At 43.9% G+C, this 17,634-nt stretch overlaps 1 protein-coding gene across 1 annotated transcript in view; it reads right to left on the bottom strand.

Annotated features, from left to right (window-relative positions):
• Window positions 1-10,627: 10,627 nt before the first annotated feature.
• Window positions 10,628-17,634, bottom strand: part of FAM120C (family with sequence similarity 120 member C) — a 111,999-nt gene continuing 104,992 nt past the window's right edge. Inside the window, exon 16 of the mRNA XM_039475350.2 lies at window positions 10,628-15,784. Coding sequence (XP_039331284.2) covers window positions 15,530-15,784 — 255 coding nt within the window. The 3' untranslated portion in view covers window positions 10,628-15,529. The remainder of the gene's footprint in view (window positions 15,785-17,634) is intronic.

Genomic DNA, 17,634 nt, shown 5'->3' on the forward strand with positions numbered 1-17,634 from the left:
CAACCTCCACCTCCTGGGTTCAAGCGATTCTCCTGCCTCAGCCTCCAGAGTAGCTGGAATTACGGGTGCACACCACCACACCCAGCTAATTTTTGTATTTTTAGTAGAAACGGGGTTTCAGCATGTTGGCCAGGCTGGTCTTGAACTCCTGACCTGATGCACCCGCCTCAGCCTCCCAAAGTGCTGGGATTACAGGCATGAGCCATCGTGCCCAGCCATTTGAATTTGCATTCCCCCATCACCAGTGAAGTTGAGCATCTTTGCATATGATGTTTATCACTGGCCCATCCTCTATGAACTATTTGTAACTTTTGCCTATTTTTTCTCACAGCATTATTTGTCTTTTCCGTCTTGAGTTGTAGGAGTCATTTATATTTCTAGATTTAATCCTTCATCTAAAATGTATGTTGCTAACATTTTCCCATGGTATGTAACTTGTTTATGGTTTGTGTTATCATCTAGAAGTTTTCAGTGTTTATGTAGGTTATACTTACATCTATCTTTTCTGATACGGTTTTGCTGCTTTGTTTATTGTTTTAGAAGACCTTCCTTATCCAAGGTAACAACCATATTATCTTTTGTCTTATTCTGTTATGATATTTTCCATTTAGATATTTAATCTACCTAAACTCATTTCCTCCTGAGAACCTTTGCATTTCTGCTTTATGGAACTCTCTTCCCCTACATCTTCCTATGGCTGACACCTTCAGACATCAACTCAAATATTGCTTCTTCAAAGAGGCCTTCCATGACCACTCAAACTAAATTAGCCACTCTCCTCTCCTCCAAGATATGCCCTATTTAATTATCTTGTTTATTTTCTTCAAAGGTCATCTCCCTCTCAAGTTATCTAATTTGTTTCTTTGTTCATGGTTATTCTCCCCTTAGACTATAAGCTCCATGAGAATAACAACTGTCTTGTTCCCAGCTTCTAGAATACTTTTAAAGTTAGTTAATTTGATATGATGGAGGGATATAACTCAATTTTTCCCAATTGTCTCAACACGAGAATTCCCTTTTTTAAAGGAGAATTTTTATTTCACTTTCCTGTTTTTCTATCCTATTAAATATTGAGGCTGGGTGTGGTGGCTCATGCCTGTAATCCCAGCACTTTTGGGAGACTGAGGAGGGCTGATCACTTGAGGTCAAGAGTTCGAAACCAGCTGGCCAACATGGTGAAACCCAGTCTCTACTAAAAATACAACAGGCCGGGCACGGTGGCTCAAGCCTGAAGGATGAAACTCACAGCCTCCATGCCACTGGCAGCCATCTTAGGGTCACCTTGGCCAAAGCAAAGATTTTCAACCTTAAGCATGCATCAGAATCACTTAGTTTGTTCAAACACAAATTGCTGGTCGCCACCCCCAACCCCTGCAGGTTTCAGATTCTGTAGGTTTGAGGTAGTGACTGATAATTTGCATTTATTTATTTATTTATTTATTTTTTGATACAGAGTCTCACTCTGTTGTCCAGGCTGGAATGCAGTGGTGCTATCTCAGCTCACTGCAACTTCTGCCTCCTGGATTCAAGCGGTTCTCCTGCCTCAGCCTTCCCAGTAGCTGGGATTACAGGCACATGCCACCACACCCAGCTAACTGTCGTATTTTTAGTAGAGACGGAGTTTCACCATGTTGGCCAGGTTGGTCTCAAACCCCTGACCTCAGGTGATCTGCCTGCCTTGGCCTCCCATAGTGCTGTGATTACAGACACCCGTCTGATAATTTGCATTTCTACGAAGTTCCCAGATGATAGTGATGCTGCTGGTCCAGGGATGAAGGGAGAGTGATGGGTCTATACATAGAAAACTACCTAGAAAAAGTATGGACTGCAAAGCGGAAAGACTGAAAGAAACTGGGTAGCTCTAGCTCACCCTACTGCTGGCTGGAATTGTGTTTCGTTACTTGCAACCAAAAGCATCCTAGCCGATACACCCAGCAATCTTGCCATTATGAATTTACCCTATGGATATCCTTGCAGAAGTTCGCCAAGATACATGTACAGGGATGATCACTGCAGCACTGTTTGTAATAGCTAAAACTGGAAACAAAGCACTTAGCAAGAGGGAATCAATTCATCTAATGGAATAGTATGCAGTGTTAAAAATTATTAAATACGGCCAGGCACAGTGGCTCACACCTGTAATCCCAGCACTTTGGGAGGCCAAGGTGGCCAGATTATGAGCTTGAGACTATCCTGGCCAACATGGTGAAACTCCATCTCTACTAAAACTAAAAAAATTAGCTGGGTGTGGTGGCGTGCACCTGTAGTCCCAGCCATTTGGGAGGCTGAGGCAGGAGAATCGCTTGAACCCAGGAGGTGGAGGTTGCAGTGAGCCGAGATCTTGCCACTGCACTCCAGCCTGGCGCCTGGCAAGAGTGAGACACTGTCTTAAAAAATACGTATATAGGCCGGGCGCGGTGGCTCACGCCTGTAATCCAAGCACTTTGGAGGCCAAGGCGGGCGGATCACCTGAAGTCGGGAGCTCAAGACCAGCCTGACCAACATGGTGAAACCCCGTCTTTATTTAAAAGAAAAAAAAATAATAAATAAAACACACACACACACACACACACACACACATATATATATATGTATATAGTTTGGGTGATGGGTGTACCAAATTCTCACAGATTACCACTAAATAACTTATGTAACCAAAAAACACCACCTGCTCAATAACCTATGGAAATAAAAAAATTTTAAAAAAGAACAGTTTTGAGGAAAAAAAAAAAAAAACAAACAAATATGGGTGGGGTGTGGTGGCTTATGCCTGTAATCCCAGAACTTTGGGAAGCTGAGGTGGGAGGATCACTTGAGCCCAGGAGTTTGAGACCAGCCCGGTCAACATGGTAAGCCCCATCTCTAACAACAACAACAAATAGTTTACATATGCTGCTAGAGAAATATACCTAAGCTATATTAATTTAAAATAATCATGATGCCTAAATTTTATGCTTTTAAACAAAAAGTAGATAAATACATGCAGGTTTTTTTTTTTTTTTTTTTTTTTTAAATGGGATTTCACCATGTTGGCCAGGCTGGTCTTTTCTTTTTTTTTTTTTTTTGAGACGGAGTTTCACTCTTGTTATCCAGGCTGGAGTGCAATGGCGCGATCTCGGCTCACCGCAACCTCCGCCTCCTGGGTTCAGGCAATTCTCCTGCCTCAGCCTCCTGAGTAGCTGGGATTACAGGCACGCGCCACCATGCCCAGCTAATTTTTTTGTATTTTTAGTAGAGACGGGGTTTCACCATGTTGACCACGATGGTCTCCATCTCTTGACCTCGTGATCCACCCGCCTCAGCCTCCCAAAGTGCTGGGATTACAGGCTTGAGCCACCGCGCCTGGCCTGGCCAGGCTGGTCTTGAACTCCTGACATCAGGTGATCTACCCATCTCAGCCTCCCAAAGTGCTAGGATTGCAGGTGTGAGGAGCCATCTAGCCTGGCTGTGTTTTTTTTTTTTTTAGACAGAGTCTTGCTCTGTCGCCCAGCCTGGAGGGCAGTGGTGTGATTTTGGCTCACTGCAACCTCTGCCTCCTGGGTTCAAACAATTCTTGTGCCTCAGCCTCCTGAGTAGCTGGGATTACAGGCACACACCACTATGCCCTACAAATTTTTATTTATTTATTTTTTTGAGATGGAGTTTCATTCTTGTTGCCCAGGCTGGAGTGCAGTGGTGCCATCTCAGCTCACTGCAACCTCCACCTCCTGGGTTTAAGTGATTCTCCCGCCTCAGCCTCCCAACTAGCTGGGATTACAGGCATGCACCACCACACTCAGCTAATTTTTGTATTTGGAGTAGAGATGGGGTTTCACCACGTGGACCAGGCTGATCTTGAACTCTTGACCTCAGGCGATCTGCCTGCCTTGGCCTTCCAAAGTGCTGGGATGAACCACCACGCCCAGCCTCTTCTTTGTATTTCTATATTGAAAAACAACTAGTGCCGGGCGCTGTGGCGCGTGCCTGTAGTCCCAGCTACTCAGGAGGCTGTCGCTTGAGCCCAGGAGTTCTGGGCTGTAGTACAGCTATGCCGATCGGGTGTCCGCACTAAGTTCGGCATCGATATGGTGACCTCCCGGGAGCGGGGGACCACCAGGTTGCCTAAGGAGGGGTGAACCGGCCCAGGTCGGAAACAGAGCAGGTCAAAACTCCTGTGCTGATCAGTAGTGGGATCACGCCTGTGAACAGCCACTGCCCTCCAGCCTGGGCATCATAGCGAGTCCCGTCTCTAAAAATAAAATCAAATAAAGTAAAATAAATAAATAAATAAAAACAACTAGTGAATGTTATAAATCATGAAAAGATAAATGAAAAAATTAGAGATTTCTCAGGTATTCTGATATGCAGCCAGGTTTGAGTGGCTCTGACACGGGTCATAGTTATAAACTGGTGGACTTACAGCTATCCAGATTGAGACTCAACTAGGGTACTGCTGATTTTACTGTATTTGTTTATTTCAGGGACACAGTCTTGCTCAGTCACCAAGGCTGGAGTGCAATGGAGCTATGATAGCTCACTGCAGCCTCGACCTCCTGGACTCAAGTGATCCTCCCACCTCAGCCTCCGGAGTAGAACTACAGGTGTGCACCACCACACCCAGCTTTTTTTATTTTTTGGTAGAGGATAAGGTCTCACTATGTTGCGTGGGCTAGTCTTGAACTCCTGGCCTCAAGCAAGCCTCCTGCCTCAGGCTCCCAAAGTGCTGGGATTATAGGCATGAGCAACCATGGCAGCTTGTTATACTTTAATGTGCATATGAATTATACAGGAATCTTGTTAAAATGCAGATTCTGACTGAGTAGATCCGAGGTGGGGCCCAACAGTCTGCATTTTTCTTTTTTTTTTTTTGAGACAGAATCTCACTCTGTCGCCCAGGCTAGAGTGCAGTGGCATGATCTCGGCTCACTACAACCTCTCCCTCCTGGGTTCATGTGTCACACTCCTGAACAGCCAGGATTACAGGAGTGTGCCACCATGCCTTGCCAATTTTTTTGTATTTTTAATAGAGACAGCCATGTTGGCCAGGCTGGTCTCAAACTCTTGACCTCAAGTGATCTGCCCTCTTTGGCTGCCCGAAGTGCTGGGATTACAGGCATGAGCCACCACTCCCAGCCAATAGTCTGCATTTCTATTAGGTTTCCAGGTGATGCTAATGTTGCTGAACCACTTATCATACTTTGAATGGCAGGAAAAAAGGAGGAGGAGAAGAGGAAGAAGAAGGGGAGGCGCCATGAAAATGAAGAGGGGACAGATGTGAGACACTGCAGAAACAGAATGTTTGAGCTGGTGGGATGCGGAAGGAATCTGGGATGACTGAAGTTTGTGGCTTGGGTGACTAAGAGGATAATGGTGACATTAATGAGAGATAAGGGAATCAATCTGGAGGAGGATGGGGTATAGGAAACAGTGGAGGGGTAGGAACGAGATATCACATTTAGGGCTGGGCCTGGTGGCTCATGCCTGTAATCCCAGCATTTTAGGAGACCAAGGTGGGCAGATCACTTGAGGTCATTAGTGCACGATCAGCCTGGCCAACATGGCGAAACCCCGTCTCTACTAAAAAATATAAAATTAGCCAGGCATGGTGGCAGGCACCTGTAGTCCCAGCTACACGAGAGGCTGAGGCACAAGAATCACTTGAACCCAGAAGGCAGAGGTTTTAGTGAGCCCAGATCATGCCACCGCCCTACAGCCTGGGCGACAGAGCAAGGTTCTGTCTTAAAATAAAAATAATGAAATAAAGATATTGATTACCTCTGGGTAAGGTAGGGAGATGGGATCATTATCGGGTTGGATGGTGGGTTTGAGTGTTTATTATTGAATTTCATAATGTATGTTACATATATCCTTTTGTATTTATCAAATATTACATATATTTTTAGGTGATGAAAAAGTTAAGAGCAACAGGAGGGAAGTGTCAGGGAAGTCAGAGTTTCAGTAAATGGGTTGTTTTACAGCATCATATTGGTATGGAAGACCTCAGGAAGATGAGGCCTGTAGGGAAACCCTGAACTTCATGACTGAGAGCACACGGGTCACCTTTGGAAGCAGCCACATTCAGATGGGGAGGGCTGATGCCAGATTATAGAATGGGAAGGAATGTGTTATGTAAGTCAGGACTGGGAGTGTACATGAGTCTTTCATCTACTACCATTTCTTCCCTAACCCACAACAGCTAACATTTATCTAGGCTGTGGTGTATGCCAGGCCCTTTGCATACACATTTAATCCTCACAACCATTTCACAGGGTGGGCTAGAGGGACTAAGCTTAGTGCTTGTATTACCACCAGATTATATTCACCTCTGACCACATGCAGGGAACCCCTACTGAAACACTGAACTCGGAATGAGTGTTTCGCTATTAGATTCCAAATTTTAGACTCCAGGTCTCAAATGGTTAATGGGTACCAACCAAAAGTGATGAATTAAGTCTACCCGGAAATGGACCATTTCTCCCTGTGATGCTGTCATTGTGACTCACCAAACTTAACCAGTTTTATACCCATTTAGGCACATAGTACAATTGTACTTTTCCACCTTTATAAAATTAGCTGCAACCATGTGGCTTGCTTTGGGCAATGAAAAGAGAGAAGTGATCTGCGACACTCTAAGCTTTAAGAGCCACGGTATTATTTTGGTCATATGCCTTCCCCTGACTCAGTGATGGAACTTTTAAAATTTAACATATTGATGCTCTACACATTCAGAGAAACTGCTATAGTAATGAACTATGGAAATGATCCTTCAAAGTAGAGTCTTGGTGGCCAGGCACGGTGGCTTGCGCCTGTAATCCTAGCACTTTGGGATGCTGAGGCTGGCAGATTACTTGAGGTCCAGGAGTTCCAGACCAGCCTGGTCAACATGGTGAAACCCCATCTCGGCCAGGCACAGTGGCTCACACCTGTAATCCCAGCACCTTGGGAGGCCAAGCCAGGTGGATCACGAGGTCAGGAGATTGAGACTATCCTGGCCAACATGGTGAGACCCTGTCTCTACTAAAATACAAAAAACAAATTAGCCGGGCGTGGTGGTATGCACCTGTGATCCCAGCTACTTGGGAGGCTGAGGCAGAACCATCACTTGAACCTGGGAGGTGGACTTGCAGTGAGCCAAGATCGTGCCACTGCACTGTAGACTGGTGACAGAGCAAGACTTCATCTCAAAAAACAAACGAACAACAACAACAAAAAAAAACAAAACAAAAACCAGGCGGGTGCGGTGGCTCACACGCCTGTAATCCTAGCACTTTGGGAGGCCGAGGTGGGTGGATCACCTGAGGTCAGAAGTTCAAGATCAGCCTGGCCATCCTGGTGAAACCCCATCTTTAGAAAAACAAAAACAAAAACAAAACAAAACAAAACAGAAACCCCATCTCTATTAAAAAAATATAAAATTAGCCAAGCATGGTGGTGCATGCCTGTAATCCCAGCTGCTTGGGAGGGTAAGGCAGGAGAATCACTGGAACACAGGAGGCAAAGGTTGCAGTGAGCCGAGATCATGCCATTGCATTGCACTCTAGCCTGAGCAAAAAAAGAGCAAAACTCTGTCTCAGAAAAAAAAAAGAAAAAGAAAGAAAGTAGAGTCTTGGTGATTAGTCTACTAGTGTTCCCCAGTGACCATGCATGAAAAGAGCTCTGCTGTCAATCCCTGTTGGACATATGAGCGGTCAGTATGCTTTTGTTAAATTACTATTTGGGGGTTATCACTGCAGCAAAACCTAGCCTATCCTGAAACATTCTCCTTTTCTCAAGTTAGAAACTATAAACATATAAGGACTGAATAACTAAATGAAAATGTAAATAAAGTGTCTAGAACTCTCTCCCTGGCACGTCATAGGTCCTCAATAGATGCCTTTGTGTATCTGCTATTAAATTACAATAGAATTATCATATTTTTCACACATAATAAAGGCTAGTCGTAGAAGATGTAAACAAAAGGCAGTGTTCCAGGCTTACATTATTCCTAATGCTTGTAATCTTAAAAGAGGTATTTTCATTGGATGGGCACCGGTGGCTCACACATTACCCCAGCACTTTGGGAGGCCGAGGCAGGTGGATCACTTAAGATTGAGAGTTCGAGACTAGCCTGACCAACATGAAGAAACCCCATCTCTACTAAAAATACAAAATTAGCCAGGCATGGTGGCACATGCCTGTAATCCCAGCTACTTGGGAGGCCAAGACAGGAGAATCACTTGAACCTGGGAGGCGTAGATTGCGGTGAGCCGAGATTGCGCCATTACACTCCAGCCTGGGCAACAACAGTGAAACTCCATCTCAAAAAAAAAAAAAAAAAAAAAAAGAGAGAGAGAGATTTTCATTCTTTGTAACTTTCTCCCTCAACTCCATGAAAAAGCACTACAATTGGCCCTTCTTGGGTCACCTACCCTCCATTCCTGTGCTGGGGTAGATGAAGCCATATGACTGACGGTCAACCTGACTTTACCCCAAGATAGATGGGCACTTTCCCCAAAAGAGAAGACTGGGCTTAATTGCCGGAATAAGGAAGGGACGCTGGGCAGGCAGAAATGAATTATCTACTAAGTCAAAACAGACTTAGATTTAGAACCCTGGGTTTATTACTTATTAGTTGTGTGTGACTTGGGCACCACTCAATCAGTTTGCTCTATGTAAATTAAGGATAATACTTTCGAGAGTTGTTTAAGGATTAGAAATAATGTAAAAGAGTTTAATACTATGCCTGGTACCTAATAGGTTCGCAATAAATGGTCATTTAAAAAAGCCAGGCCGGGCGCGGTGGCTCACACCTGTAATCCCAGCACTTTGGGAGGCCGAGGCGGGTGGATCACCTGAGGTCAGGAGTTTGAGGCCAGTCTGGCCAACATGGCAAAACCCCATTTCTACTAAAAATACAAAAATTAGCTCGGCACATGGTGGCAGGTGCCTGTAATCCCACCTATTTGGGAGGCTGAGGCAGAATTGCTTGAACCTGTGAGGCAGAGGTTGCAGTGAGCCGAGATTGCCCCATTGCACTCCAGCCTGGGAGACAAGAGCACAACTCCATCTCAAAAATAAAATAAAATAAAATTAAAAAGCCAAATACTAAAGATTTACTACTATTAAATTTTCGCAGTCCCAACACTCAAAGATCAAAGGCTAGGAAAAGACATCTGTAGCTATAAGAAACCTATATAAGACAAAATTTTTCATTTAAGGATAAAGTGTTTACAAGCGTCAGCTGGCCTCTAATGCTACCTTGAGGCTCAGCTGTTTCCTTTTATAATCTGTACACACAAGGCGCAGAGCGGTTAGGGAGGCCAAGTGCAGCTAGAGTCATTCAGCAGAAACAGTAAAGAATGCCCTGGAGTCCTGGCTTTAGCCTCTGTTCAAAGCATCCCTCTGTTGTTCAAAGGTGACTCAGAGCTCAATTTTAAAACACATTTAAGTGAATGCCATCCAGGGCTGAAACCTCATACTCAATCTTCCTGAGTTTTTGCCCCCGAAGTATCCTCTGCCTTGAAAGTCTGTTTATCTGCTTTGTACCAAAGGCCATTTTCAAAAGTGTTTTAGCTGTCCTTGACTTCTTCATCAAACATTTACTAAGCGCGTGCTGTGCAGCAGGTGCCAAGAACACAGAGATGGTCAAGCACAGTCACTGCTCACCAGCATAATCTAGAAGCAGAGATCAGCAAAGCACTACAGAGGCTGGTTGTGATGAGTCTGTACTCATTGAGTTGGGGATCAGGAAAAGAATCATAAAGACGAGCAGAATCTTGGGGGAGTAAGTTGAGTCTGCACCAGAAACAGAGAAAGAAATTTTGGCAATGGTAGAAGCGAGAAGAAATGGATATTGACAGCTTCATGTGTATGGGATGCATTTTACTATGGCCGGAGTGGGGTAGGGGAAGTAGGAAGTGAGCAGAGATGTGGTCAAGGGCCAGATCATGAAGGGATCATGGAGTCAGGAGAGCAGCATGTTAGAGGGACACTTTAGAAGCTGCTAAGCATGGTGGATTAAAGCAAGGGTTCTTAACATCCTTTCGTGTCACAGATTCTTTTAAGAACCTGAAAAAAGGTCTGGGCCCTTTCACTGGAAAAAGGCACATACTCTTAGACACAAAATGTTGCTTAAAACTGCCTAGTTAAGAAAGGAGTAAGATGGGGAGCAATTGCAATAGTCCAGGTAAGACATGCTGAGGCCTCCACTAAGCCACAGGAGCCAGGACAGAAAAGAGGAAACAGATGTGAGATACAGAAAGATGGTTGAGTGTCATCAACAGATGTTTTCATCAGTTGGATTTGAGAAGTGAGGGGCAAGTCTAAGGTAGTTCACTCCTAGGTCGGTCTGTGGTTTAGGCAATTGAGTAGAAAGTCGTGTCACTGACAGAGGCACAGGCTTCAGCACAAAGGATGGGTTCAGTTTGGGAAATGTCAAGACAAAGGTGCCTTTAGAACATTCAAATAAAGACGTTAACCAGGAGGGTAAATATGCTCTTCCTTTTGATGATTCTCGTACTTGGGTCTCTTGCCCTGATACTATACAAATAAATTCCTAAATCTCTGTGCAACACTTCTGAATTGAGGCAAGTGTATCCCCCATTTGCAGAAAGAGATCCAGAGATGGGAAAAGAAATCAAACTTCACACACCCAAAATTATTTCACAACTTTTTTTTGACTAAAAGAATAGATTTTTATTAAGCGTTGTAAGTTTCTTTCCATCAGCATTAACAGAACAACAGACCAATTTCCATCACAGAACAACTCCTGAGACATTCTTATTCCTTTCTGAAACTCTTCCATTAACTCCTGCAGTTTCCCCAAAGAAGCATCCATTCAAACTTACATTAATAAACTATGGAGCTTTTGTGGTGAGGTGGACCAAAAAGGCAGGGAATCTGGAATCTGGGAGTGGGAAAGAGAAGTACATCCACTAAACACACTGTCAAGAGCACAGGAGAGAAGATAGTAATACAGGAAAAAAACAAGGAAGTAATTTTTTACTTTTGTCAATAACATCATTTATCAGGGAGCACTAAAAGTCACTGACTCCTTGCAGTTAAAGTTTCTTTATCTAGTGTGTTATTCTAAAAACAGAATAGAACAGATTAGGAATAGAATAGAATAGAATAGAAGGTAGGAGGGGAAGTGCCTTCTGGGAAGTAACTAAAATGAAGTCATCAGATTTGGCAGGGTTATGAGAGATTACTAAAGTCTGAAATATTTATTTTGCTTCATTTACATGAAAATTCACTAGTCATTAGTTACTACCAACACGGACAAAAAGAGCATCTATAAAAGTACAGGGGCAACGTCGAAAGCTGAAATGGGCACCCTAGCACAGGGGATTTTGTATTTTGCTTTTAACTTGGAAAAGATGGATTTTGTAAAAAATGACTTTATTTTCTTCGAACATCAAAATAACCTCTGACAATATTGAAGATAATTAGCGGTAACAGGGGATAGGTGCACTGAGCTCTCTACCTGCACCAGCAGACTACTGCAATAAGCCAAGGGAAAAGAAAATAGAAAGTCGAATAAGAAGATGCCAAAGTCACAGGATGGAGAAAAATACAAGATGACACACAATCGAACAGTGAAAACTCAACCCCCCCCCCCCAAAACCCCAGGCATATTTAGGAAATATGCACCAGGAAGTGAACAACTATCATGATTAAACCTTAGTAGAATTATACTAACTACTTTAAACTGTGGTCTACTTGTACTGACATTTTAAAGGTGGGTGGGCAGTAAAGGCTGTAATGGTTAACACTGACATGCCCAAAGGAGCCCTGTTCGGTTCCAAAGGACTGGATCGCCATAACCAAACAGCAACCCCCACATTCTTTCTACCCTACATAAGCATTCCTGCCCCCGACCCTCCACCTTAACTGCCCTCCGCAATGTGCCTTGTTCGGCTGTTTTTCTCAGTGATCAAAAAAAGTTAACGTGACTTGGCCAACGGTATCAGAAATCAAGATGGAGATAAAAATCAAATGTCACTAGCCAAAACGAGTACCACTTCTTGGGCTTTAAAGTCTACCCAAAGTCCTACTGGCTCCGAATGAAAGTGATGCAAGTGAACATAAGTTTGTCAGGTCTGGTCCAGACCAGACTGAACTGGTCACTGACTGAATAAGGGTAGGAGTTATAAGCTGATCCCAAGACATACCGGCAGAAATAGAAGCAACGACAAGTCCTTGGGGATCAGTGACTCTACACAACCAGGTTGTTTTGCTTATGGTCCTACAATGTAAAGGGGTCATTTCTAGGGGTTCCCATATGACTTTGTTCAAGAGAGGTCACATCACAGCTAGAAATGGAACCTCAAGTGAAGGATGACAGTCTCTTAAGTGGTGCAGCAAAGATCAGACCCCGCGTTCCACAATTTGTCTTCCAATTAGAGAAAGTTCATCTCTCAGTAATGAACCTTAGGTTTCCTGGCTTTTAAGCTGTATATTTTGTCAGATAAATAAATCAGTCTAGGAATATGGCCATTTATGGTGCTTTCTTGTAACGTTCTGAACCCAAAATGCTGAATCCAAATAAAAATCAAAGTTGAGATGACCCACTTGTTTCACCCTGGGCTAGGGGAAATAGAGGTGTGTGGAAGGAAGAAAAGCCTCTTGGCAAACTGGAAGCATCCCTGCCAAAGCAGCAATTTTACCTCTCACAGTGACTGCCTACAAAGTAAGAAATCTTCCTAACAGTGTGAGAGTTAACAATACTGTCATCTGATTGTGTCAGATTCAAGGTGCACAGAAACAGCAACTGCAAAAAATACTTCACCAATTTTAAGTTCAAGTGCTTCCTATTGGAAAATGGAGATACAGGTCTCACAGCTCAGTGATACTGGTTGCTTTCAGAGCTCCGAAGGATTCATCCCTCTGTGGCTCCAGAAAGAAAATTCCAAGCCATGTAAATGTACTACTATCCCTTCCCTAAGCTGGATATAGGAGTCCTACCTTCAAGATGTTGTGAAAGGTTTGGCAGGTCCAACAGAAGAAGGGGGACCACATTAGGGGAGCTGATTCCGAAGGGGAGGTTTCTGTATACTTTGTTTCTACTTCGGTCTAGCTAGATGCACACTCTGGTCATCTTTCTTTGGTTTGTGTAAGAAGTATCTGGGCAGGGGTCAAGGCATTCCAGGGCTCTCTCCCCCTGAAAATAATGGATTCTCTTAATCTGGAACAGACTAGGACTAAATAGTCTGACGCTGTTTTCAATTTCCTATGATATGATCATTGTAAGTGGGAAGTGAGCAAATAGCCTTCTGGTTGTCTGGGCAAAAATCACCAAGGACCTGCTGTGGGTTAAGATGCATAAGGTTTTTCAAAAAGAACCCTGCTAGAAGATTAGTCAGTTGTATTTCTGTAGAAATGGTACTTCTTGGGCAAGAATATCACAAAGCCCAAAAGGAGGTATGTGAGGCTGGAAGCCTCAATTCCTGAATAAAGACACAATGCTAATTTTTTTGCAAGCCATGTTTCCATCCCTCATACTTCGGCTGCCCAAGGAGGGAAACTGGAAATGCAAGGTTGTCTCAATATTATCTCCGGCAAGGAGGAATAGCCTCTTTATCCTGGGCAGATCCTGGCCACACGGGGGGCTGAGAATCTTTTATAGAATACATCTCAAGGCCCAGGCCAGAGTCCTCTAAAGTCTTCCTTGCAAAGCAAATGAAAAGATCCGGTAGTCAGGATGTCAATGAACAAATGAAACAATCTAAGCGTGTAAAATCAAATAGTCAGTTTCCTCACACTTCCCTACCCTATCTTTCCAAAGCTAGTCCTCTCTCCTTCAGGGATTCATGTCCATCAATTCTAGCCTGAAACCAATTTGACCCTGGAGTTCCAGAAGAGATTTCCTCCGAATTGGCCGAAAGCCCTTTCAAACGGTAGTCACCTCCCATCCCTTCTTTTCTCTCCAAACCTTCATAAGGAAATGCCCAACTCTTCCCGATCCCATTCCAACGTCCTGTTTTCACCGTATGGGATGTGAGGGCTCTGTTCAAGATTAAGCTTGTAACAACCCAAGTGTTTGTTGTTCTGAACAGGCAATTTCTGGAAAGCACTTTTTGTCTGATTTAGAGAAACCCATCCAACTTCTCATAATTGTGATGGGCTATGACTTAGTTAAGAATTTCACATTTAAAGTGTGGTCTTTTGAAACCCTCCACTCCATAGCAGTGGAAGCATTTCTGGGAAATTCAGTAAATCCTCTGGGACATCACCATGTATGCATGTATGTATGTGTATATATATACACACATATATACACACATACACACACACATATATATAAAATATGTATAGATAAATAGATCTGTCTCTTTATATAAAGGGTATGTGTATGCATATAGATACACACATCATATATACACCCACCCACACACACATACACACACACACACAGTCTTTTCAGTACTCAGGTTCATCACACTGATTCCCACCCTTTCACGGTGTGGGCAGTAGGGAGTGAATGAACTGTGCCACATCTCCTATTTTACAAACAATGCACTGGTTGACAGGCAGGAAAAATCTGCCCAGTACTTTCCTGATTCACTTGAATCCCCCAGTACAAAGGCCATTGATAGTTCTTTTGAAGTGTATAAAATAAAAACTAAACTAAACTAAAATAACCAATACTACCTTACTTTTCTGAAAACATCTACCTATCTGATTGTCAGGCCAAAGCTAGAGGTGGTGGTGTAAAATCCAGGGTAGGTAAGTTGGAAGAAGGAGTGAGGAAGAGGTGGATACCCCTTCACAGAGAAAATCATCATTAAAAAATAATAACAAAACTGTGAGGTTGTGGGGACAGCTGTCCCCACAACCTCACAGGTTTATCACATATGTCTGTGATAATGAGTATCATTATAAATATTCAGAAAAAACAAATCTGGAACTTTTTTTTTTTTTTTTTTTGAGATGGAGTCTCGCTCTGTAGCCCAGGCTGGAGTGCAGTGGCACAATCTCGGCTCACTGCAGCCTCCACCTCCCTGGTCCCGGGTCAAGCAATTCTCCTATCCCAGCCTCCCAAGTAGCTGAGATTACAGGCACAAGCCACCATGCCCAGCTAACTTTTGTATTTTTTAGTAGAGATGGGGTTTCACCATGTTGGCCAGTCTGGTCTTAAACTCCTGACCTCGTCATCCGCCCACCTCGGCCTCCCAAAGTGCTGGGATTACAGGCGTGAGCCACCACGCCCAGCCCAAATCTGGAACTTTTCTATAGGACCTTATGTGATAACACGCAATTTCTGACAGGTACTGCCTTACGAGGCTCCCAGAGGAGATGAAGAAAATAATGGTGCTATATATTCCATTTGAGAATAGGAGCTGGTCTTACTGCCATTCATCTTTGACCAGAACTTACCCAGAAACAGACCACTGAATCTGGAGGCCCAGAAAAAGGCAGGGAAGGGAAAAAGATGGACACAACAGAACATCCCATCAAAATTCTGGAGAAATCTTAAGGTAAGCATTTATATCCTCCTCTAGCTTGGGCCTAAAATCAGAAAAGTAAAAGTTTTCCCTTTTCCTGGTTTGGTGAAGCCATCTTCAGCTTGTCAGTCCTCTTTCCGTTGTGTTACAGTTTCTAGCTTTCGCTCTTGTAAGAGGTTCTTCTCCCCATTCTTCATAGGGAGGTAGCGGTTACCGCTATTACACTCGTTGCTGTCTCTGGATAAGGCACATTGTGATGGAGCTAGAAGATGATGATCACTCTTCTCTTCCTTGATCAATGCGCCACTGTTTCCATTTACCTGGGAGCGAGATCGACCTTGATGAAGCTCCAGGGATTTAGAAATTGCATCTGAAGTGCCCTGTTAAAAACAGAGATATGCAGTGGAAATGGGAATCCCACCCAGACTGGTTGACCCTTCCTAAGCATATTCATAAGCTAGCCTGAGGAGATGGTCTCAGTTCTTCAAAAACACCAGAAGACTGCAAGCTGGTTGATATCTAGTATATTCTTTTTGTGTTTTTATTTTTTGAGACAAAGTCTTGTTCTGTTGCCCAGGCTGGAGTGTAGTCTGCAATCTGGGCTCACTGCAACCTCTGCCTCCAAGGTTCAAGCAATCCTCCCACCTCAGCCTCCCGAGTAGCTGGGACTACAGGCGTCCGCCACCACACCTGGCTAATTTCTGTATTTTTAGCAGAGACAGGGTTTTCACCATGTTAGCCAGGCTGGTCTCCAGCTCCTGGCCTTAAGTGATCTACTCGCCTCAGCCTCCCAAAGTGCTGAGATTAAAGGTGTCAGCCACCATGCCCAGCCCGATACCTAATACATTCTAGTATCATCTTGAGAACTTAGGGAAACAGCATATAGACCCAACTGAAATCCAATGGCATGGCAATGATAACACAATAATGACACAGTTTTTTTTTTTTTTTTTTTTTTTTTTTGAGACAGGGTCTTGCTCTGTCACCCAGGGTGGAGTTCAGTGGTGCAATCCTGGCTCACTGTAGCCTCAACTTCCTGGGCTCAAGCCATCTTCCCACTTCAGCCCCACAAGTAGCTGAGACTACAGGCATGCACCACCACATCCAGTTAATTTTTATCTTTCTTGTAGAGATGGGGTTTCACCATGTTGGCCACACTGGTCTCAAACTCCTGAGCTCAGGTTATCCACCCGCCTCGGCCTCCCAATGTGCTGGGATTACAGGCAAGAGCCATTGCGCCCGGCCCAATGCTGGCTCTTAATGAATGTTGCTGGGAATAATCACAGCTTCTGATTACTCAGGGGTTGGTGGACATGCTACATAGTCTGTTGTTCCTTTTATAGGTAAGAAAACTGAACCTCCTAGGAGGTCAAGGCAGGCAGACTGCTTGAACTTAGGAGTGTGAGACCAGCCTGGGCAACACTGCGAAACCCTATCTCTAAAAAAATTACAAAAATTAGCTGGGCATGGTGGCATGCACCTGTGGCCAAATTACTCAGGAGGCTGAGGTGGGGAGGATTGCTTGAGCTTGGGAGGTCCATGCTGCAGTGAGTCATGACTGTACCACTGCATTCCAGCCTGGGCGACAGAGTGAGATCCTATCTCAAAAAAAAAAAAAAAAAAAGAAGAAAAAGAAAAACAGCCTGAAAAAAAGTGAAAAGACTTCAATTTAGTCCTCATATAACAACTCTGCAACATAGATACCAATTTCTCCAAGTTTATAGAGGGGAAAACTAGGGCAAAGAGGCTAAGTAACTTGTCTAAGGTCACAGAACTAGTGAGTAGCAGAGCCAGATTCAAAGCTAGATCATTTCATTCCAAAGTCTGTACAACATGGGGCTTACTATGAAGTACTGTCCAACAACCTGGATAGTAACAGCCATAAAAATGGATGAATTAGCCACCTGAAGGAGTCAATAAAGAAATCACAACATTACAAGTAAGTGACTTAAGAATTTAAGAACAGGCCAGGCATGGTGGCTCAAACCTGTAATTCCAGTACTTTGAGAGGCTGAGGTGGGCAGAATAACTGAGGTCAGGAGTTCAAGACCAGCCAGGCCAAGATGGTAAGACCCCGCCTCCACTAAAAATACAAAAATTCACTGGGTGTGGTGGTGCACTCTGTACTGTAATCCCAGCTACTTGGGAAACTGAGGCAGGACAATTGCTTCAACCCAGGAGGCAGAGGTTACAGTGAGCTGAGATTGTGCCACTGTACGCCAGCCTGGGT

This window comes from Saimiri boliviensis, chromosome X (genome assembly GCF_048565385.1).
Source record: "Saimiri boliviensis isolate mSaiBol1 chromosome X, mSaiBol1.pri, whole genome shotgun sequence".
Classification (NCBI taxonomy): domain Eukaryota; kingdom Metazoa; phylum Chordata; class Mammalia; order Primates; family Cebidae; genus Saimiri; species Saimiri boliviensis.